This window comes from Seriola dumerili, unplaced genomic scaffold (genome assembly GCF_002260705.1).
Source record: "Seriola dumerili isolate Sdu_G_001 unplaced genomic scaffold, Sdu_1.0 BDQW01001124.1, whole genome shotgun sequence".
NCBI lineage: Eukaryota > Metazoa > Chordata > Actinopteri > Carangiformes > Carangidae > Seriola > Seriola dumerili.
Genome location: NW_019175379.1, coordinates 419,210 through 445,253, shown reverse-complemented (window position 1 = coordinate 445,253; position 26,044 = coordinate 419,210). Strand labels below are relative to the sequence as shown.

The window sequence follows — 26,044 nt, the reverse complement described above, 5'->3', positions numbered from 1 at the left end:
CCGTAAACAGACAGCGGACGTCGTAAAGGGTAAAGAGGCTGGTGTTGAAAAGAGTCGAAACAGAACCCATTGTGGTGTTGGAGAGGAGTGAACCGCTGCCTGAGAGAAGGGGAAATGAGGCAATTCCGTGACCACAAAGGGACTCATGATAAGCGGACTGAAATGGACGTTACTGCACAACACAGACGGTGTTGTCCTTTGTGAAGAGGACTGCGTCGTCCACTCGGAAAGATCCGGTATATGAAGAGTTAAGACTCGACATCCCAACTGTTTATTCCAGCAGCTAGCAGGCTAGCTGGCTAGATACCTAGGAGCTAGAAATTGGAAGACCGTGTGAGTTTGCTTGATAAAGATCTTCGTCGACCTTTGAAGAAGCTGTTGTTTTTAGACATTGGCGGCGGCGATTGGAAGTATCCGTCGCCCGCCTCGCAAGTAGCCGCAACTTTGAAGAATGATATCAACTGAGCGCTAAGCATTTTACTACTACAGACCCGGAGAAGAAAAAGTCAGACAGGTTTGTTTCACAGTTGTTTCTTCTCTTTGCAGACCGTGTTGCAAACGAATCTAGCATTTAAATAACGTGACCTGGCACATCGTGAATTTCAGGAATCGCTTATATGTTCATTTTTGCAACCTCAACCATAACCATTTAAAGAAAAGCAAAAGCAAAAACTCTTTATCGGGTTTTCAGTATGTGCTAACTTAAAAGGATGTTTGACACTGAGCGGCAGCACGACAGTGTTGTTTTTATAAACACATTCTTATCAGATGCCCACATACCCTGAACGGTAACAGGAAGTTTATTATTACTACCATTAGAGCTGCTGCTGGTGTCATTTTTGTTACAGCAGAACTACCACGGCATCTCGAAATGACCGTTTGGTATGTTGCCTGCCCTGCAATTATTCTTATTATCTTTTCGGTCGTTCTTTATTGCACTAGGAAAACATTAGTCATGATAATGACACGTACTTAACCATAAATTAATCTCGGCAATGAAATTAAATAATGCACTAAAATGCAAAGGATTGTCATCATGAACAATGTACTGTACAGCCAGGCTGATGTGGATAATATGATAGACGAAAATGTGCTGTCCCATAGCCCTCTAAATTCCTTTGGCTATTTGTATGCTGAACATATAAAATTAAAGCAACAATACTGGTGTTAGGACGGTATTTATTTGCTTGAGAGGCCATTCACATATTAGATTTGCTCATTGTAAGTATTCCTTTTTTGTGAATTTTGTGAATTGCTTCCCAATTATTTGGCACTGTAGTTTTTGCCTACTCAAAAACACTGTACCTCAACAGGTTTCCACTTGGCCAACTTGATTTGGATTGATTTGCTATGTATTTGCCTTCCTTGTTGGCATGAGTGAACAGGAGGTTGAGCCACTTGCCCATCAGACAAAAAGGCTCAGGCACTGAAATTGAAAGCATAATTCAAAATAATAGCAGAATTGACTTGACCATGAGATTTCCGTGGAATAGTAATTACTGTACGCTCTTTGCAAACTCCTGCCCTTGATTTCTTCAAGGGAAAAATAGATTACCACAACAGTCCTACTGTTTAGTCCAGATAAAGCTTATAATAAGTCCTAAGGAATTTCTCTTTATAGTCTAATGAATACAATGGGCTGCTTAGAATTAATTTTTCCATAACAGGAGACTAATTGTGGAGCCTTTCTGCAAGGTTAGTCGACGAGGGAACTATGAAAATAAGTCAGATGCACTTAAGACGTACTGCTGGTGCTTGATTTGAATGTTTCTCAGCACTCAGCAGGGGAATGTTTTGTAACTGTAGCCTAAAAGCTCCCACGGGAGCAGTGTATTTTTGATTTTGACCCCCAAACTCACCAAATCAAACGGATAAAGCAAGTTCTACAACAGATGGAGCCACATTAGGATCGACCTTAAACAAAATAAAAAATGTCTCTGAGGTAATTGATTTTATTCTCTCCCCCCCTCGCCACCACCAGCACCTAACATATTCCCTATTTGTTTAAACTGAAGCTTGTTTTGGCAGCTTGTTTTAATCAGTTCAAGTGTAACCTCACTTGGATGACATATTTGTTTTGTAATGGCATTAACATGAGATTTAAATTCATGATAACTTTTCCAAACTCTTGCGCAGTGATTCTGGCTCATGAAAATGTGCACCTGTTTAAAATTAAACAAAACAAACATGTACGCAGTTGAGGAATCCAGAGCAAGTCTTCCCAGTTAGAGTGTGTCCTCCCAAACAGCTGCGGCAGTTTGGTGCAAAACAGATACCACTGATACTCTCATTAAAACCTCCAGCTTTTGGTTTGGCCCAGAGATGAATGGACTAATGTTGATGTGGGGATGCTGCTAATTGGTGTATATTCTGAGGACTCAATGTTCCATTAGGCGTGCGAATGTTACTGTCATTCGTATCTCTCCATCACTGCCACATCTTTGCTGTACTGAGGCAATCCGGCTGTGGCTGAATGTTTTTTGTGATCAAACATTATTGACTCCCTCAGTCGATAACCTTGGCAACAGTAGTTCCTCTCTCCAGCTACAGCCGCACATTGCACTGGAAGAGGGGGTGGGTGAGAGGAGGCTTTTTCCGAGCTTTGAGTAGGGCTTCGTGGTAATGCCGGCGGTCTCCGGGGGTAGACGCATTCATGTGTAGGTTTGTGTGTGTGTCCATTCAGAGATGGAGAAGTGCTACTCTGTATTCAAGTTATCTCTTTCCATTCATTTCCATCACAAGAGCAATAGCTCAGAGTTTCTCTCACCTTTCTGTCCATTAGCTATACATCAGTTATATCTCTTTTTGCTCTCTGTCTATTGTACGTACTCCTACACTATATTCCAGTCCCTTTTCACCACTTCTTCTTTGCACTCTCTTTTGCATTTCCAGTGGAATTAATCAGGCATGTTCATGTGTGGCTCGACTTCATTATATCATGATGAAGTTTAGCCTCAGGTGCAGTGAAGGAAATGCGTTAGCCTGAGTGTTGCCTTGCCCTCGAATGCCATTATCTGAAACCGGTTTTACACAATGAGCTGTGGAAAAGATTATTCAAGAAGGAAATTTCTTTTTCAACCCCATCTTTTTTTTATCTAGGTTATTCTGTCAAAATCTAAGTTTAATAAAAGTTGAAATATTAGGATATTACGATGTTATCGTCATCTGCCTCGACCTTTGTCATTCTGTTTTAAGCCAACATGGGGCCTATTGCTTCATCTTGCGCCTTTTCTGTCCCAGTAATGAGCCATTTTGCGGCTCTTAACATCTGCCAAACTTGGAACATTTTGAATGCAAGACTCATCTCCCATGCATGAGGAGTCAGGCATCCTTTGATTTGCCCTCTTTTCTTTGCCTCTCTTTCGAAACGCTCACCGCCGTACTTTGTAGACTGAGTGTGCTGAAAAACTTTTTTACCCCACTTTTGGCAGCGGCTGTGTATGATGAGAGGTAATTTGGTGCTTATTCTAAATAGGGTTCTCCTCTTGGTATTGTGCATCCCTCCTTCTCACAGAGTGCGGAGGGAGCAGAGGCACCGTGGGGAGGAATAAAGGAGAAGGTGGGGGGGGGCTAATTTAAAACACAAGTTTTCTGTGGGCACAGTGAGGTTTGTCCAAAAGAAAACACTGCTTTAAATTTCACTGCCCTTCTATTCCAGTGGGTAACATCTGTGTTAGAATACAAAGCATCTGGCTTTAATTCAGAGCTTAAAGTGAACTTTACCCTTGTCAAAAACCTGAGTAGGCAACCTTGCCATAGAGCGCTATACACTCTGCCTTCCTCTCTGCACGTCCTGTTAAATAACTCAGCCATGGGGTGGCATACAGCAGTAGAGAGTGACACAGATATATAAACGGTTTTGCAGGTGTACAATTCACAAGAAGCAGTCTAGTGGGGTAATTACCAGGGAAAAATATCCCCGTCCTAAATTACCACACCGTCCTTCCAGTAATGTGTAGCAGCAGAGGCAGGCTATAAAAACAAATCGAGTAGCATTTCAATTCTTATACTCTCCTGCTCCTTGCTAAACAAAAGTACAGAATTGAAAATAAGCCATCGTCGGAAGATTCGTGCATTTCACTGTTTACATTTGAAGCATTTTAACATCTGGATTGTCTCTAGTTAACAAGAAGAAAATGCCAGGTGTAGCTTATCCTTTCACTTAAGCAATTAGTACGGTCATTGACATAATCCAAGTAACGCTCCATAGGTAATTGAGGCCTAACGCTTTCTCTAGAGGAGGGGAGAAATCTATCTATCCTCCTTGTGATGGCCGCCAGCTCGTGCATCTCATTATTCCCCGCGTTGTCTGTGTCTTGGTCCGGGGGCTTGCTCCAGCTTTCTGTTGCTCTCTGTAGCTTACTCTCAGGGATGAAGAGGTGAACATCTTTTTCTGGCACTTGGATGAGGTTATGTGTCGTCCTCTCTGAGGCCTTTGTTGACCCCAAGTAAATCTCTTATCTGCTCCCATGATCTTACAGCCACATCTGCGCCTTGACTGCCTGTGTCAGATGCTAAATTGGACTTGAATCAAAGTCGTATAGCAACAGGATATTCAGTCGGCTTCCTCTTGCTCCCTGTAGCAGGAGGCACGAGGCACACATCGTTTTGACTCCCACTGAGGTTGCTGTTTTTTTGGGCGGGGGGGGGTCCTTCACACAAACTTGATTTCCTTATTTCCCATCTTCCATTATATCTTCCTTTTCCAATTTAATATAAATATCTTGTGGAATTCAAATTAGTTTTTTTTTTTTTTTTCTCCACACTGTTAAATTACTGTGTTGGCCTTCTTTTTAGCTCATTCTGAATGAGGCTTGGGTTCATTTATCACATTGCAGGCATTCTGTCAAAGTCAGCTCGATGTAGACCTACAGTTTCTTTATTTGCCTTGCTCGACTAAATGCATGACAAATTATCTTTTTGTACTTTCTTGCTTCTGAGATATCTCAGGTCAACGTGGGCACGAAGTAATATATTCAAAACATGTCCTCTAAATGATTCATTTGTACAGGCTAAAATTACTATCATTGTGTTTCATTATAACACTGAAATATATAAATAAATGTCGTCCCATGTCTTGGAAATTGGTGACATATTACTATTAAGATTTACTGTAGCTATTTGGTTTAATACAGAGTTTTAAATGGTTTAAAGATCACCTATATTTAAAAGATGTAAAAGGAACTCTCATTCACTCTCGCTGTCGTATTATGGTAAGAGGAAAATCATATGCTCACTGTTGAGTTGAGTCATGTTACTTGAGTTACAGACTTGTGGCAAGAATAGAAAAATCCATGAATCATATTTTTCTTTTCATTAAAAAAAAAAAAAAAATGTAGTGCAGCTTTCTGTATTTCCCCTATTTGGATATGGTCTATTTTTACATTACTGATGTTAGCCTGATCTGCTTGAGGTATTTTCAGACAGAGGTTTGAGGTAAGAACTAGCGTATTCAGCTTCTTATCTGACACTCCACAGCCGCACATCTCTCACAGCCGCTGCTTTCTTGGCTGCCTCCAGCCCCCGTGTCCTTCCAGATCTCCGCCACTTCGATCTGAAAGCAAAATGCAAGGAACCCATCGACACGCACACTAATCACACTAGTGTGCCTGCTCGTTAGCCATGCCCTCTCAAGTCAGCTGTCCTAATAGGCATGTCCTAATGAGCTCTAATTGAGGATGGCTAATTTGCATGGCTTGAGTCATTGTCTTTCTTAAAGCGACTTACAAGACTTATAAGATTCATTGCTAAAAAGCTGATTGGGGGGTCTAACATGGCTTCATCAAGGCCAGACTATGGGGGGGCTTGTGAGGTTTTCTGGGAGCATTGTTAAAGCACCGTGAGCCCAAATTGTTGTCTCTTTCTTCCCTGCTCAGTTCTTACTGTTCCCTTCTCTGCTGACGTCACTATGCCTGCTGGAGGTATTCACAGACTCTTTTCCTCCCTCGACCACAAACGTTATTTTAGCGACACCAACCATTTTTCAAAGAAACAACTTCAAAGCGTGATTAAAACGAAGCAGGGCAACTCTGATCAAAGGTTAAACTACACACAGCGTGACTCTCTTCACAATGCAAAGTAAGATTCTTCCATTTGAAGCAAAAAAAAAAAAGTCAAGACTTCTGAGCTCGGTGTAACTGTTGAGGTATGCAGACGGTGTGTAATTTTGCTGTGCATGGGAACAAAAGTGATGGATACTTCTGTAGCTGCAGAGGGAGGTCCTCTGAGGAATCATCCTCTGAGTGCAGCACATTTTATTTATACTAGGAGAGGATGTTGTACATTTCCTCTTAATTTGATCACTGACACTTTATTTTCCCTTTTCCCATACTTTTATTTATCTTTCTTATGTTGGGGGAGTATACAAGAAATTATTTCCCAAAGAGAAGGAGCTCAAACAGGCACAGGCAGGTTTATTGCATTGGCTGTGGGCCATCTCATTTCTGCTCAAAAAGTAATGAAATCTCTCAAATGACCCAAGCAATTCAAATTTGTGAGACAATTTCATATGCCAGAGAAAGTGCTTCTTTGTTTTATAGGCGGTATTGCATGTTATGACTTAGGTTTTCAAGTTGCAGGCCCAGCAGAAGAAAAATTAAATAAACCCTTCTCACTTGTTATCCATAACCAAAAGGCCAATTTTGCTGTTTTATAAAATGTAGTTTTTTTTTTTGTTTTTTTTTTTTTTTGCCCTGATGTAATGAGTCCCTCTCTCTCTTTCTTTGCTTGATTTCAGGCCTGCTGGCTCGAGGTTGCACACAAACACCAAGAAGGGAGAACATGACTCACTGGCCTCTGCCAGAGACTGGCACGGGGCAGCTGTGCCAACCTCGCCCCTGCCTGCCACTTTAGAAGATACCCTGGTTAACCATGACAGAGAGGCATTGAGGTTAACTCCCTGACGATCATCTCAATACCTCTCCTCCTCCCTATCCCTCAAGACCCCCCCCCCACCCCTGCCCCGTCCCCATCATGCTGCGCTTCCTGCCTCTCAAACTTGGCCGCCTGTACCGCTGTCTGAAGCTCCTGTTGGTGGTGGGATTGTTTGTCATCTTGTTGATGAACACCCACAACCTGTTTGCCTCCTTCCAGAAGAATGAACTCACTGACAGACGCTTCATCAACCTCAACAAATGTCCCGCCTGCTTTGGCACCAGCTGGTGTCGCAAGTTCATGAACGGCCAGGTTTCCTTTGAGACCTGGGGCCGCCTGCGATTCCTAGACGTATTCAATGTCAAGAACGTTTACTTTGCCCAGTACGGTGAGCCCAGGGAGGGTACCCGCCGTGTGGTGCTCAAACGGCTCGGCTCCAACCAGGAGCTGGCCGAGATAGACCAGAAAATCTGCAAGAGGGCCACGGGCAGGCCGCGCTGTGACCTCATCCAGGCGATGTACAAGACTGAATTTGCCCGGATCAACGGTGACGTGCGTCTGCTCACCCCTGAGGTGGTGGAGGGCTGGTCAGACCTGGTGCACTGCCCCTCTCAGAGGCTGCTGGACCGTGTTGTCCGCAGGTATGCTGAGACCAAAGACTCAGGCAGCTTCCTGCTCAAGAACCTCAAGGACACAGAGAGAATGCAGCTGCTGATGACCTTGGCATTCAACCCCGAACCACTTGTACTACAGGTACTTTGTCTGTTTGAACTTTTGTCAGTGTTGTGTGTTTTCGGCACAAAATGTGTATGTGTGGGCTTTTAAGGTTATGTTTTTCATTTTCTGTTGAGGGATGCTGAGTGACTATTACAGCCTTTGAAGAAAATATTGCATCTTGATAAAGAGGTGTCTGTCAGCTGATCTGTGGCACCAGGTGTTTTCAGAGTAGTTGATAAGGCACAGCTCCTGGACTTTGCTACAAAGAGGAGGAGAGCATCTTTACAAAGTAAGCCAGGGTGCTGGCCCACAAAGCCCCCAGTAAATTACAGGGTTGGAATCCTCCTTTTCCTCCCTCTTCTATAGATCTGAGATGAGCCATTACACCCTCCCTAAACTCTGGGCTACATCGAGACTACACACCCGCTATCTGGAGCACGAATATTCCTGTGCTTAGAATAGAGAGGGGTTTAAGAGCTGTGGCCTCCCAAAAGATGAGAGATTTTGGCTGGCGGCAATACTGCATATTTAACACTATATGTAGGGCAGTTTTGAATTATTCAAAGATGCATCTGTAAATGGCCCAAGTTGTTTTTAATTTTAATATACGTCTATGTCCGCTGGATTCTTGTCATTTGTGGGAGTCAGTAAGTGCAGGGACTCTACTCTCTACAGGGCTACTAAGTGGGGTCAGCACCAATATTCTTGATCCTCCACTAATCTTCCAAAAGAATAGCTTTTTAAAGTTTGTGACCTGTATCACTGTCTTAATTTCAGCATTACAATAAAAAAAAAAAAATAAAAAAAAAAATAGGCTGAAATTTACATCGTGAATGAACTGGCGAAAATCAGAAGATATAGTTGTAAAAAATACAATGCCTTTTGAGGATTTAGTGTTTAGTTTTGATGAGGCCGTGACTGATTGAACACTACTACAACAACCCATCTCTATTCTGTCAACCTGTACGTCAAAACAACCACACTGTATATCATATAAGCACTATCCACTTCCTTTTCCCTGCACTGATTTACAAGGAGCCAATCAATTTCAATTATAGTCTGGCATTGACTGGGTCTCGTGAGGGGACAGAACAACAGTGGTCATGCCCCGTGTAGACATTCAATAACTTACTCTGACCTCCAACAACACCCCTCCCTCCCTCCCTCCCTCACTTACATATAGGGCTGGGCACCCCCAGGCATTTCGGAGGACAAAAGGCGAAATCAGCCTTTTAGGTCGGTTGATCTATAAAATCTGATTAGACTTTCGCGGCCGCTTGCCCTCCCCCTACCTCCCTCTCTCCTCTTTTCATTCTCATTACAGCTTTCTTCTGTTCATGCCATCCTTCCCTCTTTTTCTTTCTTTCCTTTTTTTTTGTGTGTACGCTCCACAAGCTCTGGCCAGATAATTCCATCAGTGTTTTTAATGCCATTATGCTCCAGTTGAGAGGCTCTGTGAATCGCCCTCCATTCTTATCTTGCACACATCACACACCAACGCATCATGCACACACATTGTCCACAGCACTCTTCGCTCCCTGCTCCGTGTATCCTTTCCATGTTTACGGGGACTCATGAATCGTTGATCTCATGCTGAACTTGTGACCTGTGGGCATAGGAAAGAACCGCGGGGTCTGTGTGCGCACAAGGCCAGGGGTAACAGATGGTGAACTTAGTTTGTGGGGATGGATAATACACAACGAAATGTGCCAGACGATCTCGGAGAATCACAGATCTGGAGGGCCTTGACTGTTCGTCAGCATCACTGAACTCAAAAGATGAGGAGGAAAATTTGCTGAGAGGCTGAGAGACCCTATGCACAAGGTTGGGCAGCAAGTAGACCATAAAGAATTAATGGCGTCTATAGAGAATGGACAGGAGACATGCTGTACTACAACACCTTGGTCTCCTTTTTTGCCAGAGGTTAGTGCTACTGCAGGGGGGACTGTTTTTAACTAAAGATAGAGGAATGTGGGCTGGATTTTATGTTCACTTATTTAATGAAACCTGATCCTTATTTCAACTATTAATCATCTAACCTTCTTGTCAGGCCTCGAGCAATGCTTCATTTTCCCTGCTATAGTTAAACACCTCTTCAGTAAGTTGGAGAGGCCAGTATCACTCAGTGTATAATTAAAATTTGCTGCATTTAAGTGTAAATGATTTCCTACTCTCATTAGTCGCCAGTGCTGTGTTTATGTGGGTTTTTTTTCTGTCTCTCTCCTCTGGTTTTGTACAGTTGTATAATGTGAATAACATTTCTGCTGTCTGCTCAGTAAGCTGCACTCTCTCTTAGAATGGCTTCTGTTTCCAGTCTTTTGAAGCCACAGGCAGTAAATCGGCCCTGTTTTCACTATGAGAAACCAGACCTTCTTTGTCAGTGGGAAACAATCTGCTGTGTTGTTTCGGGTCTGGCCAACAATGCGTTTTCTGTGTGCTCTGCGGTACACAAGCACGCAGGCATCCACACACACACACACACACACACGCACACACAAAACACCCCCACTCCTCTTGTCACGTGGAAGACAATTTGGCTTTGGGGAATAAATATTTTTGGAAGACAAAACGACGACAGCCAAACAAGAAAATCCTTGTGCAACGAGACTTCATCTGTTTTCTCTCTTGTTTCCTTTTAACCAATGCTGTTTGTCTTAAGGTTGCACAGATAAGTCGGCCTGGACAGGTTTCTGTTACTGCGATCAATCAACTTGTGTCAGGGGAGTTATCTCTTTGCCAGCTGGAGAAATGACATGATGCTGTTTAATTTTACCTCTTATTTGACAATAACTTGGTTTGCATGAAAAGTGAGTAATTCATTCTCCTCGTTTCCCCGGCTAGAATCTTATTTGCCATCCTTGGCTTCTTTCCTCCGGCTTGATGACTCACTGATTCATCAGGTGATGGTTGTGTTTGATGGAGTACATCTGGCTCAACCTTAAATTAGTTCGATTTAGCCTAGTCCTCCCTTCCAAATCATTAAGCTTGGTGAGTTAGCCAGGAGCATGTGACTGCACTCGCACCCTTTTTGGTCCTCAGCCCTGTCTTGCTCACTGAAGCTGAGAATAGGATGTGACAGGCCTGTGGGGTTAACTCAGTCAGCGGTGCTCTCATCTCCTCCAGACTAAAATCTCTGCTCTCCCAGACACCCCTCTCCCTCTTTTTATTACCATCTCTCCCCACCTTGCACAGATCCACCTCCTCATTCAACACCCCGGCCTCACCTGACACAGAGACATACTCCACAGACGGCAGGAGCCTCTCTCGCAGCACCGTCTGTTTTTCCCAGAACACATCTGACACTGATCCTAAATCAGAGAAGAGACGGAAGACAGAGATTAGAAAGATGACCTTATCTCCTAAGATTTTTGACAACAGCGTTTTAAAGCAAATGCTAAAGTAAGCATTCACAACGCTTTCAGCGAACACGCAAGCAGCTTGTTTGAATTTTTTTTAATGGGGGGGGGTGGCCTCTTTGGTATGCTGCTGATTTAATGAGGCCTCTGCATAATCTATTACGATGCTCATTTACTTTGGGAAGCTAAGCCAAAATAAAGGTGATAAATTCGGGATTTTTACTGGCACAAAGTGAAGCAAAGGTGGTGCCTCAACCATGACCTACTGAACCTCGATGTATTTTTTTTTTTTTAGTAGGAAGATAAATTTAAATGCACCAGGTCAAAAGTAGATGTGCAACCTGCCTACACCAGCTATGAGTCAGATAATCTTCTATCTGTATAATTAGAAACAAAAAATGAATCATGATTTGGCATTAAAACATGTTTTGAATGAAACAATAAAGAGGCCAGACAAACAATAATTATTGCAGATATTCCTTTTTACATCTGTAACATAAAAACATCAAACAGGGACACCTTCGAATCGAATGCAATCCATTAAAACAGCCCTGCCATTCTTTATGAAGGTTAATTGTTATTTTACTCCTTTCTGAGACTGTCTCAGAGGCCACACAGGTAGTTTGTGGTAGTGATGGATTGCACAGTAGGAAAAATATATTGTGTCTACAGTAGTCAGACATTAGAGGAAAAAAAAAGTGGGACATGATACTCTTTGCACACTAAGATGGATGCATCGATCACAACATTTCTACAATAATTGATATTGCAGAAAAAAAATCCTTTTATTTTCCACATGGTCATGCTCTGGCAAAGGATGGACAGTATTCCTTTATTTCGTCTGTGCAACGAAAATAAACTCTGCAATCTTATGGTCAGGCTTTCTGGGTCATGCCTCTTTTACAAAGAGGATCAAAGCTGTTTTGTTTTTAGTTTTATTTATTTCTTTTCATTTAATCACAGAGACTGCATGCTATCCCGGCTTAAGTGAGAGCTTTCTGTCTCTAAGGCCGGCTCAGTGGCTGAGGTCCACCGGTAAATAGTATTTAAGTTGCTAGTCTGTGATTAGCACCTTTGTTTTTGGGTCTGGGGGATTGTGACGCTCTTAGGACATAAGAGAGGAGGATGTGTACGCCGCTTAACCCTGCTTCAAGTGCTCCCAAACCCCCTTTCATTATTCTTATAGGCCTTTGTGTACAGACTGAATCCTGTTAGGATAAGACAGGGAGTTATCTGGGCCCGACTCCCCTCTTTTGGCTGCCCTCGCTGGATGGAGGCCCTGGTGGAAAAGGGAGAAGAGAAAGAGGAGGAGGAGGAGAGGAGCAGAGGGTTTGTGTGAGTGTGTGTGAGTGTGTGTGTGTGTTGTACAAGCCAGAGCCTTGTGGTGTTTTCCCCCCATTTGAATGAGCCAGACTGCTTGTGTTACCATAATCCTTTCTCTCTTTCTCCCTCTCTCCAAACACACACACACATATATAGATACACACACACACACACACACGCATGACAGCTGTGTTTGGTTAGGTAAATGCCTGTGGCCTAACCCCCCCCCCCCTCCAATCCCACCCACCAGCTCCTTTTTTAGATTTCTCCCCCCACCCCCGACCCACAGCTTCCTACTGTTACAGCCTGCACCCCCAGCCTACCTTATGCCCAGCTCCTGGAGATGCAGCTCTGCAATGCAAGAGAATCTAACCCCATTCACAACTCTCCATGGGCCCCTTAAGATGGCCAATATGGATCTGTAACGAGTGGCTCTTTACTGTGCTGGTTCCCTGGAGAGCTTAATGTTAGAGCAAAATATGCTTTTTAGCACATCAGCTTTCCTGCAGTAATAAAACCGTACAGTGCATTAAAGCGTCAGGCACCTAGTTCTTGTCAGAAAATATGAGAGGTCAAGGATATACTGTTGATTCTCCCAGTCTTAAACATTTGGGCCCTTGGAATTGGTAAAATAACTTTATTTAATCAAATCCCTCACTGGTAGTGTAGATGTCAAAAGACCTGGCCATAGGCTGACACCTCTTAATGTTTGAAGTCTTTTCTTTCGTTTGAGATACTTGATTGCCCCTTGTGGGGAAAATCTCTGTGTTTGTGCTGTTCTGCAGAGATGTTAGAGTGCAGGGTCAGTGACAGCAGTCTCCCTACTCACTACAACATTCGACTGCCCCCAAGATAATTGGCGCCTGCTCTGAAATACACAACCCTTGATGTAGGGCTCAAACCCACAGCCCTCAGGTCTGAGGCCAAGTTTCACTTGGGTTCCTCTCCAGCCATGTGGGCAGCAATACCACCTAGACTGAGTCAACACCGCTGCCTATGACTTAATACATTCCTCGTCTTCCAGCGGAGGGGATTTATGAGGTGGCTCTGTGCACAGTGGCTCAGGTTCAGGTCGGCAAAGGGTTTCATCTATCAGCTAGCAGCGGAGTGTGTACTAGCAACCCAGAGCTCCACTGTCCTGTGCTCTCATTCCTCATCCTGCTCTCATTCTCTCTCTACAGAGCAGAGGCCTGCAGAACTCGAAGACCCGGCTAACCCATTTCTATCACTGTTTGGCTGAGCTCACCTAATCATGTGCGCGCTCTTTCCCTCTTCTGTGCCGCACAAGCCAACTCTACGTGGTCTTACTCAGACTCTCCACCTGACTTCTTGGTTTTGCTTTTTCATCTGAGCTTGGTGTTTTTTGACCTCTTACTTTCTTATTGGCTCTGACTTCTCACACGCACGCACGCCCCACACACACCCAGCAGCCCTTTTATAGTTTCAGTCTTCTTCATTCAACGATTTTCCTTTTTCCCAAGACCGCTGCCAGCTCTACACACTGTGACTTTGCACTCTTTGAACTGCATGTCTGGTAGAGAAAAAGGCACGGCCTATTCTAAATTCAGATACATACACTTTACAGTCTCTGTGTCTCGCTACTCTTCATTCTTTCTCACAGACACACACATATTCTCCTCAGCTTGGTGCTCTGACTTGGCGTTTCCTGGCCTCCGTGTCTGGAACAGACAGCATCACTGCCCTGTATTGCAGGGTTTGGGGATGGAACAAAGTGTGTGGGGTGGGGGTGGGGGTGGGGGGGTGGGGGGTAGCAGGAGAAACAGCCGCAGCAGCAGGAGACAGGAGAAAAAGAGAAGAAAGAGGCTGCGCCATGTGTGCCAAGATGAGGAGTTAACGCCGGCTCCCCTGTGGGGCCTGAGCTCTCGCTGCGGACTAACCAACTGGATTTTAAACTTAAATGGCCAGCAAAATGCCAGACGGGGCTCGCCGCACATCCTCCAGATACACAAGGTCAACAGGAGAGCTGCACAGTAAAGCGACATGTTTTTTCTAGTCCAGCTTGGCAGACCCAGCCTTGCAGAGCAGATGTGTCTCCTTCTTAACGCTAAGCCCCTTTGATAAACAGGCTGAATAATGTTCATTTTGCAACATCGTGGCTGAAAGGGGTTTTCTTGTTGCTGTTGCTGCTGTTGTGTTCTGACTAAACGTGCCTGTCCGCCACGCTTCCTCAACTTTACCGTTTGATCCCCGGACTCTCGACGAGTCCTGTCCCAACTTGTTTGCTGTGAAGCGGTGGGGTTTTGTCGAGGACAGAAAATGTTGAGAATTTACACCACACCCTGCTCAGGGCTTTCACGAGCTGCACACATGAAACACCTCCGTGGCAAACTACTAATTTCCTTCTTGCTGTAAGTAGTTGTGGTTGCAGGATGAAGGCGACTGAATTCCTTTTAAATCTTGCATTTATAATCACAGCTGTGTGTCCACCATATTTGCGTGTGCGTGTGTGCGCATCTGTGTATGTATATGCGTGTTTGATGGAACAGCGTCCTTTGCGGGCCAGCCAAAGCAATATCTTGGGAGCTGTTCATGTTTACTCGGCCCCTGAATAGAGGTCGTTATCAGCCCTGGTCACGTTGCATGTTCTCATTCACATGCACTCGGATCCAGTTTCACATAGACACACACACACATGCACACATGCACAAAGAGCCTCTTTCGAACTCTCTCACACACACACACACACACACACACACACACACACACACGCCCACGCCCTCCCCCGAGTGGTCCAGTAGAAGGGCATGCCTTTGTCAGCAGATGTCAGGACGCAGGTGTGTGTTCCTGTGCCTCTCGCTCCATTCGTTTCATCCTCTTCTCCAGAGGCTGCCCATTTGTCTGTGGCCCTGTTTCATTTCAGCCCACTCCAATCTCCCCCCAAGAGGATGCCGTGTGTCTGTTGTATTACAGGGAGGGGAGTGGAAAGCACAAACACCCCCAGTCAATGCTACTCTAGTGCAACGGCACAACCTTTCAGGATTAGATTAGTCAGACTTGGGCCTAGAAGTCACTGTGAGGTCGTCTTTAATGAGAAGAATCTGTTTTGGTCTGTTTTCCACCCTTGCTTTCATTGTCTCCTGAGCCAGGCTCATTATTTCTGTAACGCTACAAGAAATTTTAGAAAAAAAATTAAATAAAAAATGTACCGAAAATAAGAGCATCTGGCACCAGGTCTATAAGTTAAAGGTTTTACTAAGCAGGAGATAAAAGGTTTTTATCCAATGTCAGGGACAAGAGCTGATAAGACCTTTAAAGCCGTAAAAGTTGCTGGGATGTGTCATTGGCAGTTTTGCAACCTCAGCATTTTCCAATAGCATAACATCACTGGGAGACACCTGGAGAAATTCACTACCTGTGCAGTCCCCACACATACACACTTCAGTACCTCCCAAGTCTGCTCGGAGATAATGCCGTGGATGTAATATTAGGCTGGGCTTTCCAATTTATTTCTCCCCCTCCTCAACGCCTCATTGCGGATGTTAATGACTTCTGCAGAGTAACCGTTTAAAGGGTGCTAAGGGAGAATGATTGGTGGGACACGTGGAGTATTTATCAACCCCTGCATTGGGCGCGTATGAATCCAAAGCTCTCATACCCACTTCCATGTGCCTGCCTACACTGTTCAGTAGTTCTCACCTTTAGACTTCTGTATATAAAACTTAAATAAAGGAAGCTCATAAAAAATGGCACCAAGGTATGAGTTGTCAGGACCCCGGTAATTGACGCGGCGCACTGAGCCTGTCAGTGCAGCGAGTGAGCGACAGCTATGTTAGGAACCGCGGACGAGGGCCGCACAGACATGAAGGCGTTCTCATAACAGCCATTGACAGTGTCTGAAAGTAGCCGTAGGGCATTCATCCTTCTCCTCCCTCCCATCAGCCAACCCCCCCACCCCCCCCATCTGCCGCCGCTCTACTTTTGCTCCCATTCAGGCTGCAACCTGACAACAAAGAGAGAGATGTGTTTAGCAGGCAGGTCTTTGCTGGTTTATTCCTCCTGTCCACTGGAGCGGAGAAGTGAAAGACACTCTGTTTGTGTCTTCTGTTTGCTGTCTCCATCGTATTCTCTCTTCTCCTTTCTTGCTCTCCCACCCGCCACCCTCCCCCGCCACCTCTTCCCCACATCTATCCATCCACCCTGCAGGGGTGAGAGAGGGAGGATAGTGTTTTACATCGCAGGTTTAGCCGCAACATTGGACAGGCTAAGTTTTGTCAACAAGACCAAGAGCCGCTTAGATTTGCAGCAACATAAAGCGATCTGAGGTTTGAATCTGGGTCGAAGGGAAGCGGGCCTAATAGGGATGTACCACCAACTGATCCAGCTTCAACCTAATCTTTCAATACCAACTTCAGAAATTAGAAAGCCATTTTAGATATTTAGCCTGTTAAGTCTCTAATCCTAAAATCTCATATGTCACGATGCTTGTTAGCTAGCAGTATCTCAGTAGTCCTGGATTGTCTCTTTTCCAGCCGGTATTCAGTGCAGTCAGTCCACCATTATCCTTTGTTTCTTGGTATCTGCTGGAATCCCTCACTTTTTTTTTTTTTTTTCTTTTTTGTTTTTTCTTTTTGAGACATGCCTACTTCCTCAGATTCTTCTTCCTGTCAACTTTGTAACATCAGAAAATGCAGAGGAAGGCTATTAAGCCAAGAGTTTTAGGGAAGTTCGGTGAGTCATTGCCAAGTCTAAGGACGGCAGGCACAGACAGACAGACAGGCTGCTGGAAGCCAGTAGTGCTCTCTGGACAGACTTTTGTCTGGCTCACAATTGATTGGGTCACCTCAGGGAAATGGGCTCGACCAAGACTGCACTGCATGCAACTTATCATTGTCCTCCCCTTTTGGTGGTGGATCTTTCTTAAAACTGATGGGAACATGAGATTCGCCCAAGGTATAGATTTACACCGCTAAAACAGACTGGAATAGACTGTGAAAGTGTGCCTCTGTTTTTGCCGCTGTTGCATCAAGATTTCAATTTTTCATCCTTAAGATTATTCCAAGGTTGTTTGTCCAGTCAAGGACCCCTTGGCATTCTTAGCCCTCACTTAGAATTGCAATCAGCTTGTTGTATCACGTACTATAGAACAGGTAGGATACATATGCTTTGTCCTTCAGTACACTTAGCAAATTATAGCCCAGTCAAGGGGTGTAATAAAGCAGCTTTAAGAGCAGCATAGTTTGAGGAGTGTCTGAGATAAAAATGTCTCGGCACTAGTCAGTGGTATATTAATGAACCTGCAAATTACTGCATCGCCACCAAACCATGGTTTCTTTGTCAAATGCACTTCCTCAATGCCAAAGTCTCTATGTGGCAAGAGTCCAGCTGGTGTCTTTGAGATACAGCAGACTTAAAAAATATATGTTTTTAAATAATTTGTATTCCATTAAAGTTTCAAGGGAGTTAGGGCAGCCATGCATATTTAACCCCCTCCTGTCCCATGGCAGAAATTGAAAGCTGGTGAGGTATTGAATTACCACATGTGTAAAGTAAGACGCAACAGTCATAGTAGTTCACACCTTACCTGCAGCAACATGGTGTGTTCCCTGCCATATCTCCGATACAATTGGGTTTCAGAGAGGGAGGGCTGCTGAGGCTGCCGTGAAACACGAGTGCTCCTGGTTCTCTGTCTGTGTCTGTGCGGTGGCTGCCTGCCAGAAACAGCAGCCTAAGAGAGATTTGTTACATAGGAATTGTGGGCTATCATTAAGCTAGCATATGCCCGGGTGTTTATTGTAAAAGATAGAAGCCTATGGCAGGAGGGTTTATTGTAAAAGATGGGAGCTTATCACTTGTAGCAAAACGCATGTGGGCTGCAAAAAAAAAAGGGGGATTTCATTGTATTATTTTCCATTAATTTGTCCACACATTGTGATAGCCTGTGGCAATGAAATGGATGAGGAGGAGGGAAAGAGATGTAGGGAAAGTGTGAGACACCAGAGCTCATGGAGAGAGAGATGGAAGCAATAATGAGACCTACAAAACCCAGTCCCTTAGCAGCCCAACAAGTTTTCCAAATGCACTTTATGCCCAACTCATTTAAGTTGTCTGTGTGTTTGTGTTTGTCTGCGTGCGTGCGTGTGTTTGCCAGTGCAGACGTTACCGCTTGACCTTGAGTGATTGCAGATGATGGCGCATGTGTGCCTGTTTTCATTTGACCTCAATAAAGTGGAGTAAATCTGAGACAGATTAGGGTATTGTGCAGCAGCAGTGATACCACTTCCTGCTAGCGGTATTACCTCGTTATTATCAGTCGGTTTTAACCCGTAATACACAGCGATTTCTTGTCAGCGTGCCCAAACTGCATTAACTTGGTTAGCCAACATCATGCTGCAGTTTAAATCACCCCGCTGCTGCATCACAACACATCAGGCTTTCCTGCTAACGGCTGCTTACCACAAATCACCTCCTATCAGTTCTCTGGAAGCAGCGAGTCTAGCAGCGTACATCAGCTCATAGCTGTAGGGCTTTAACACAAACTGGCCCTTTTCTTTTATTAAATTTAATCTGTTATACCCAGTGCTGGCTTTGTTTCACGTGATCCTTTGGCAGACTTTCAACTATTGTACTTAAAATTGTGTATCAACAACTACCCAAGGCTGCATATGGCAACTTTGTGATTGGTCTCTGTGAATTTTTTTTTTTTTTTTTGCCTCTCTGTACTGAGAAACTGATTTCTGTGCAAGATAAACAAATATTTTCTGACAACCTGAAGGTTCTCACAATTCATGTTTTAGCCTCTGTTTTTTCAAAGCCAATGGGGTATTTCTTTCAGCCAACTCTACTCTACACAGCTTGACTTCTTTTATCTCTGTTTCTAAATCAACAATTTCTGTTCTCATTTGTCTCTCCTTCCCAGAGCTTTCCTTCAGACGAAGGGTGGCCATTCGCCAAGTACCTGGGAGCATGTGGGCGTGTGGTAGCTGTCAACTACGTGGGCGAGGAGCTGTGGAGCTTCTACAACGCACCCTGGGAGAAGAGGGTCGACTTGGCGCGCCAGCTGATGGACATCGCCGAGCAGCTCACCAACAACGACTTTGATTTTGCCCTCTACCTGCTCGATGTCAGCTTTGATAACTTTGCAGTCGGCCCACGCGATGGAAAGGTTATCGTTGTTGACGCCGAGAACGTTCTCGTGGCAGACAAAAGGCTGATCAAGCAGAGTGAGTGGCAGCGTCCATCATTACCTGAACACACATGTACTCTGTGTGTGGGTGTATCTTCATACGTCTGTGAATAATGCCCGATAGTTATTACCCCAATCGCTATGACAATTTGTCTTTGTTCCCGCAGATTGCACGTCTATCACACTTTAAACATTACCACCTCGGAGGCGCCATAAGAGAAATGCTGCTCATTTTTACAGCATACTATTTACATTAACACTTAAGGCTACTTCACACTCAAATTATAGAGCTGTCATTGGTGGTTTAATACTTGTTTGAGATTTATTGCTTTTCTTAAATGAAAAAAAGTGATAATTAACCATTAATTTTATTCATAATAAGACTAATCATGCAGTGGCTGTTCCTCCTTTCCAAAGTCTAATTGAGTATTACAGACTTTCCAAAAGCCAGAGTGTGATTTAAACATTGACCAGAGCTCGGATTCTCTAGAAAGCTCTGCACTTAATGTGAGGACTGTAACAGCCAACTGTAGCTTATGAGGCAGTGACGAAGGTTTGAGTAAAGGCCTCGAGGGACAGACGGCTGTGGGCAAATCTGCACATGCTTGAAGCCTCCTCTCTTCTAAGAATACATGCCTCCAGCAGCCCTTCTGCCTTCAACACACTCGTCCCCATCAAAGCAAAGATAGTTCAGATAACAAGCCATCTCCTCTGCCCTAGTTTTTTTTGCCTCTCAGAATAAACCTCATAACAAGGACAGAGAGAGCCATACATCACACACTCAGTGTGGCAGTTTCCTCCACCTCAGCCCCCCTTCCTGGAGTTACTTCAGAGAGAGGGACGACCACCCAGTCAGGCTCTGAGATTTGTCCCGTCCTGCGGAAATCCTATTAAAGTGATAAACTGTTGTGTCGCTAGGTGTTGAGGTTCGACCATTGTGCCCTTTGACAGATATGAACTATTGTCTGAATGTGTGTGTGTGTGCGCGCAACAAATTGTGTGTGGACACTTTTTTTTTTTTTTTTTTTTTTTTTTTTTTAAGTTAGAGGGGAAGTGTTGTGATGAATTAATCCTGAGATAAACTGCTGTTTTGCCAAATTATAAAATCTGACACCAGAAAACCACAAATAGATGTACAACATGTCAAGGTCTGCCAACATGCCCTGTAGTTTCTCCCCTTGAGTTTATACTTGATTTCCTGTGCGATTATGTTTGTTTGTTGGTTTTTACCAATAGCTGCAATTTTCCACCCTGTCACACTAGCCCTTTGCAAGTCCCGAAGCACAATCCAGGTTGAGACTCCCTTTGTCTGGCCAACACATTTAGAGCTTGACAACTCAAGCTGCTTACCCTCGCCATTCAGGGTTTAAGCCTCAAGAATGTTTATGTGCTTCTTGTGTGTTTGTGGGCCTGGATCTGTGTGTGTGTGTGTGTGTGTGTGTCCGTGTGTGTCTGTGTGTGTGCCAAGAGCCAGGTTGCAGCAGGACGAAGAGGGATGACGGCGGTAATGAGCATTACGAGGTCACGGCCATGTGTCGGACAGCAGTAGGAAATGGGCACTATAACCTCCCAAGGCTCCAACAAGCAGAGAATCCGATCCCTACAATTAGAGCCCAAGTTTGAAAGCGAGTTCAAGTGTGTGTGGTGCGAATCTCATCAGTCTAAACTGAGGCCAATTGATTTGCAAATCAAACGCGCAGAAAGCTACACGCCGTTCCACCCTCTCGTTAGGGGCATCCATATTGATGCGGCGGGTTTGCGGCAAGATAAAATGCATGCCGTGTTCAAGTTGTGCCGTGCGCGGTGTGTTTGCACAGTCCAGTGGTGCGAAAGGAGCCATTCCCCATCATTGGGTTTATAGCGTTTGAGGATGGTTTCACCCCCAGTGGTTTTTGGAAATACATGCTGTATAATGTAACACACACTTCACTCACTCTCATTCTCTTCCCTCCTCGACACGATCGCTGACTGACTTACACAAACACACATGCAACAGCACTTGACACACGCGCGCACACACACACACACACGCAGTCTCTCTCTCTCTTTCTCCCACTTTCAATAATGCACTCCCACACGGGCGTGCATTGTGAAAACCGGTTCGTACTTTTGAATGTCACCAGTAAGGCCACGCTAACAAGCATTTCAGGCCCAATGTCCCTCCTCGGCTCAGCCCTGAGAAGGCAGAGGAGTGAGGTGAATGTATACAAGTACGACCTGAGCTCCTTAACATGGAAGATTCCACATACGAAGGAGACACGAGAGACTAGACAGCCTAGCCTGTCCACTGCTCTCCCGCTCATTTGAATTGGAAATGATTTTGTTTGCTTTGGAAATGTTGTAGCTTTGTTACACTCAGTCCTGCTGTTAGAATGGAACAGAGGGGATTGAGGTACAAGCAAATAGACCTCAGACTTCTTTTTGCTTTTAGTTGAGCCTCAAAGTGCTTTTTTTTTTTTTTTGCTGTGCTCATCTTCATCCCTGAGCATGAACCTTCTCCTCCCTCCTGTTCTTTTGAGGCACTCTGTTTGCGTGTGTGTCTGTGTGTGTGTGTGTGCGCGCGTCAGTGCGATTGAACAAGAATAGGACAGTCTCCTGATGCCATCTGTCAATCAGTGCTGAGGTGTGATGCATGGCCAGCTCTGAAACATTAATTGCTTTCACCTCACCTTGCTGCTTTTGCGTGTATCTCTTTAAATATGTGTGTGTGTGTGTGCGCGCACGTGCACGCTCATGGCATGCATACACAGGCAGATCCATCTTCATCACCTACACTGATTGAGGTTGATGTGCCCCTCCTCTTCGGGGGGCCACATGGGCCCCTTGCTAACAGGGCAGCGCTGGATGTTTGATTGAGCTGTTCTGATGAGCCAGAGGAGAAGTGCATTACAACGCTGATACACTGATTATGTGTTTGCATCCTCTGGGTCCGTCCCCCTCCCAACTATGTTATTGATCTGCTTTTTAACGCACAAACCAATAGCTCTCTCATCATTCCAGGTTATTTTCCCCCCCGCACAATCCCCTTAAGAGAAAAAGCAACGTGAAATGAGCTTGAGAAAGAATTTTATTTGCTCAATAAATCTGGAAAGTGGTTCATTTCTGTCAAATGAAACGGTAGATGAGTTGTTTGGCTGTGTGCTTTGAAAACGAATTTCGTTTTAGTGCCCGTGGGATGTCAAAAGTGGCACCTTGGTCCTGTCAGCGTCTGGTCAGGTTGATGTCTTGGGTTATAATTTGCGCACAACATTGAAAAACTATTATTCTTTAGTCAGATGCGGTTGACCAGTTGACTGTTATCACTTAAGATCAGTTCTGTTTCAAATTTCATGGTCAGGAGAAAAATTCTCATGACACAAAAAAGAGGCCATCTACAATGTAAACTACAGGCTGGTTGGAGCTCCTAAGCCATATACAAAAAATGTTTAAATGCATTTTTCTCTGCAATAAATTCAGGACCTCGTGGCTGTATGATTTTCATCAGACAAACTTTACAAGACCTAACGTCCTGATCTCAGTACATATTCACCTGATGAAAGCTGTAAGAAACAAGATTATGATCCAGTAAATGCTTTTATATATTTGAAATGAATGTTATGCATCCACGACTCCATCAACATAATTGACTATTTTTTACGATCAGTATATTTTTTTTACAGCCGCGTGTTAATTCAACTGTCTCTCTGTTTCCCTGCAGACAAGCCAGAAAACTATGACGTGTGGTATGAGAGCCGCTTTGAGGAGTGCGACAGGGAGGCCTGCCTGTCTTTCTCCAAGGACTCTCTTTGTTCCAGGGTCACTGTGGACCACAACTACTATGCTGTTTGCCAGAACCTGCTATCGCGGTACGCTACGTGGCGGGGCACCACTGGAGGCCTCCTCCACGACCCTCCCGCCCACATAGCCAAAGATGGACAACTCGAGGTTCTGTTGGACGAGTGCACCAAACCCAAAAAGCGCTACGGCCGCTTCCAGGCGGCAAAGGAACTGCGCGAATACCTCACACAGCTAGCTGCCGCTTCCTCCTCTGCTACGGCCAGGTAATGAATGGAGTCGGCGTTAGCCTTAAGCACTGAGAGACTGGATCCTGTACTCTTTATCTCTGGACTCTTAAGATCCTGGTTCTTGTACATGATGTCATTCGCTCCCTTTTGTGCGCTGGAGCAGGAAGGTGTTAGAGGTCTTGCATCAGGAAGTGTAAGAATCAAACTTCAAAGCAGATTTGTTAAAGCTCAAGCTTTTACCTGACTTTGCTCCTGTGTGAAAGAGGAGTGTGGCGCTAAGAGATTCTGGTTAGAACCAGGATAGAGAAGGGATAGAAGTAACTTCTCCTCTACCAGGGTGGTCCTGCCATCTCTTTGGGGGGGGGGGGCTCTGGTGAACGCACCCTTCACTGGACCCAGGCTAACGCAAACCAGAGCGTCCAGGCAAACAACAGCAGCAACATCACTCAGCCCTGAACACATCCATCCTGCCGTTCACTCCTCGATTCATCAGAACTGTTGTGTTTTATAACATTAAACCCTAACACCTGTTTCATTATGCCCCCAGGATCTCTTGTTGGTTTTTTTATTTCATTTTATTTTTCCAGGGCTGAATTTAAGTAGATTGGTGCGTTTACATTTTTGCTGTGCCATGGCTTTTTTTTTTCCTCTGTAGCATGGCTGCAGGGAAGGTGGAGGTAGCATGAATCTCCCAATTTCAGGCAGCAGGGATGGCCGAGCTACTGCGGGTAGAGCAGAGAGAGGCAGGGGGTTGGGTTTTGGCTTTTCAAGAAAAAGAAAACCCTCGACGGCTATATAAGTCCAATTTCCTGCTACTTCAATCAATCACTCGATTTCCAGGTTCCAGGATTGTGGCAATCATCTTTATGTTTTTTGTTTTTTGTTTTTTGGAGTGTTTTATTTTTCCCTTTTAATAGGAACCAGAGAGAGTGAAAAAGTGGTACATAGGAAAAGGAAAGGGGTAATTGGACAGTGGTGACCCCTTGATGCAGATGTGCCTATACCAAAGAGGCTGTATGTAATATTAAAAACCCCGAGCAGTACAGTGACAGCACCTTTCCCTCCAGTTGTTCCCCACTAGAGCTGTCCAAAGGAACCTTAATGTGTACACAATCTTCTTATGAGCCAGCAGGCCGGCAACTGACTTTCTCCTCAGTACCAAGACAAAGATTGCCAATACTTCCTCTCACACAAGCCCCAATGCTTTGCTAATATCCCTTAGGATTGATAAATGATGATGAGTTCGGCCCAAACACATTTCTCTGCAATAAGGTTGAAAAGGCTTAACTTAAAAAAAAAAAAAAAAGAAAAAACGGGAAAATGAAGTGATTCTTAAGAGGACTGAAAAACACCATAAAACTGGCCTCCAGTGCCAGATTCTCTTTCTAAATGTCTGTAATCGATAAACGAATCCTGTTGTTAAACGTCTCCCACCAGTCTTGGGTGCCATAAGCTCTATCAAGCAAATGGTGTAATAAAGGGAATGAACAGATCCTATTTTTTTTTTTTTTTTTTTCCTTGCTCCAGAACCGGCTTCTGACCTGTACCTTTAGGTTTTGCAGGCCCGGAATTTCAGTTGAATATTTAAACACTAATGCACCGCTTAGTGGTCGGGTTGATTTTACATTCGGAGGACCAGCTAATTAAAGCATAATCCCAAATATAGGTTCATTGGGGAATAGATTATTAGAAATCTTCCTCAACGTTTAAAAAAAGAAATCCCCCCTTCTCACCCCATATGTTGCGTACGTCATCTGTCTTGAAGTTGTGACTCAGACTCTTAAAGTCCCAGTGGAGTGTTGTGTAGCACGGTCAATGAACAGGCCAATAATCTAGTAAATATGAGTCACTCAAACATCAGAGCCGTTGCTTTTGGTCTCCTGCAAGGCCAAGAGAGCTGATGTGACCCCTGTCAGTTTGGAAAAGCAATAAAGAGAGGTTTGGCTAATGTATTTCTGGTTTTGGAGCATCCCCCTCCTTTGTTGTTAGATATATTTCTGTTTTTCCCCTGTCTGGAGGAACCTGGAGGGATTTGTACGTGCATAACTAACTGTTCACTTTTGTACTGTAATTTTTCTTTTGAGTATTATATCAGCATTGTCTGATTTTTCCTGTGCCTTTCATTCAAAAGTTGTATTGACAACTTTTAGTGGGTTTAAATATTAAAATAAATGAAGATATATATATATATAGATATATACAATTACGCTCTGTGTGGACTCTTCTTGATTCTGTCTCAATCTTGTTTTCATAATTGACCGTGTAACTTACATATTACCTTTTTAAATTTTAATTCAATGTGGCACAGCTGGATATCAGTGTTTGCCAATTCCCATTCCTTTTTTCTCGTTCCTCCTCCTCGATTTTGATCTTTCATATCTTCATCTTTCCTCTGATTTGGATCCTAGCGCGGGTTCCCTTTGTTGTGCGCTCCACTCAGCTAGGATGCCAGTCCAGTGCTTTCCATATTTGGTGGAGATCATTTTTGATAAGAATTTACTGTGGCTGCGTGGATTTTTTTTTTTTTCAAGTCAAACATTCAGAGGAGCTTTAATTCTAAAAACATAAACCATATTGCATTCTCACATACATACATACTCATTGCCGTATGGATTTTATTTTTTAAC

General features: G+C 44.2%; 1 protein-coding gene across 1 annotated transcript; it reads left to right on the top strand.

The window, feature by feature from the left end:
* The first annotated feature begins 74 nt into the window (after positions 1 to 74).
* cunh3orf58 (chromosome unknown C3orf58 homolog) lies at positions 75 to 25,588 on the top strand. The gene is made up of 4 exons (XM_022767257.1): positions 75 to 514; positions 6,737 to 7,626; positions 19,147 to 19,450; positions 23,111 to 25,588. The coding sequence occupies exons 2-4, from the start codon at positions 6,973 to 6,975 to the stop codon at positions 23,455 to 23,457; spliced, it is 1,305 nt and encodes a 434-aa protein (XP_022622978.1). The 5' UTR covers positions 75 to 514; positions 6,737 to 6,972; the 3' UTR covers positions 23,458 to 25,588.
* The last annotated feature ends 456 nt before the right edge of the window (positions 25,589 to 26,044 follow it).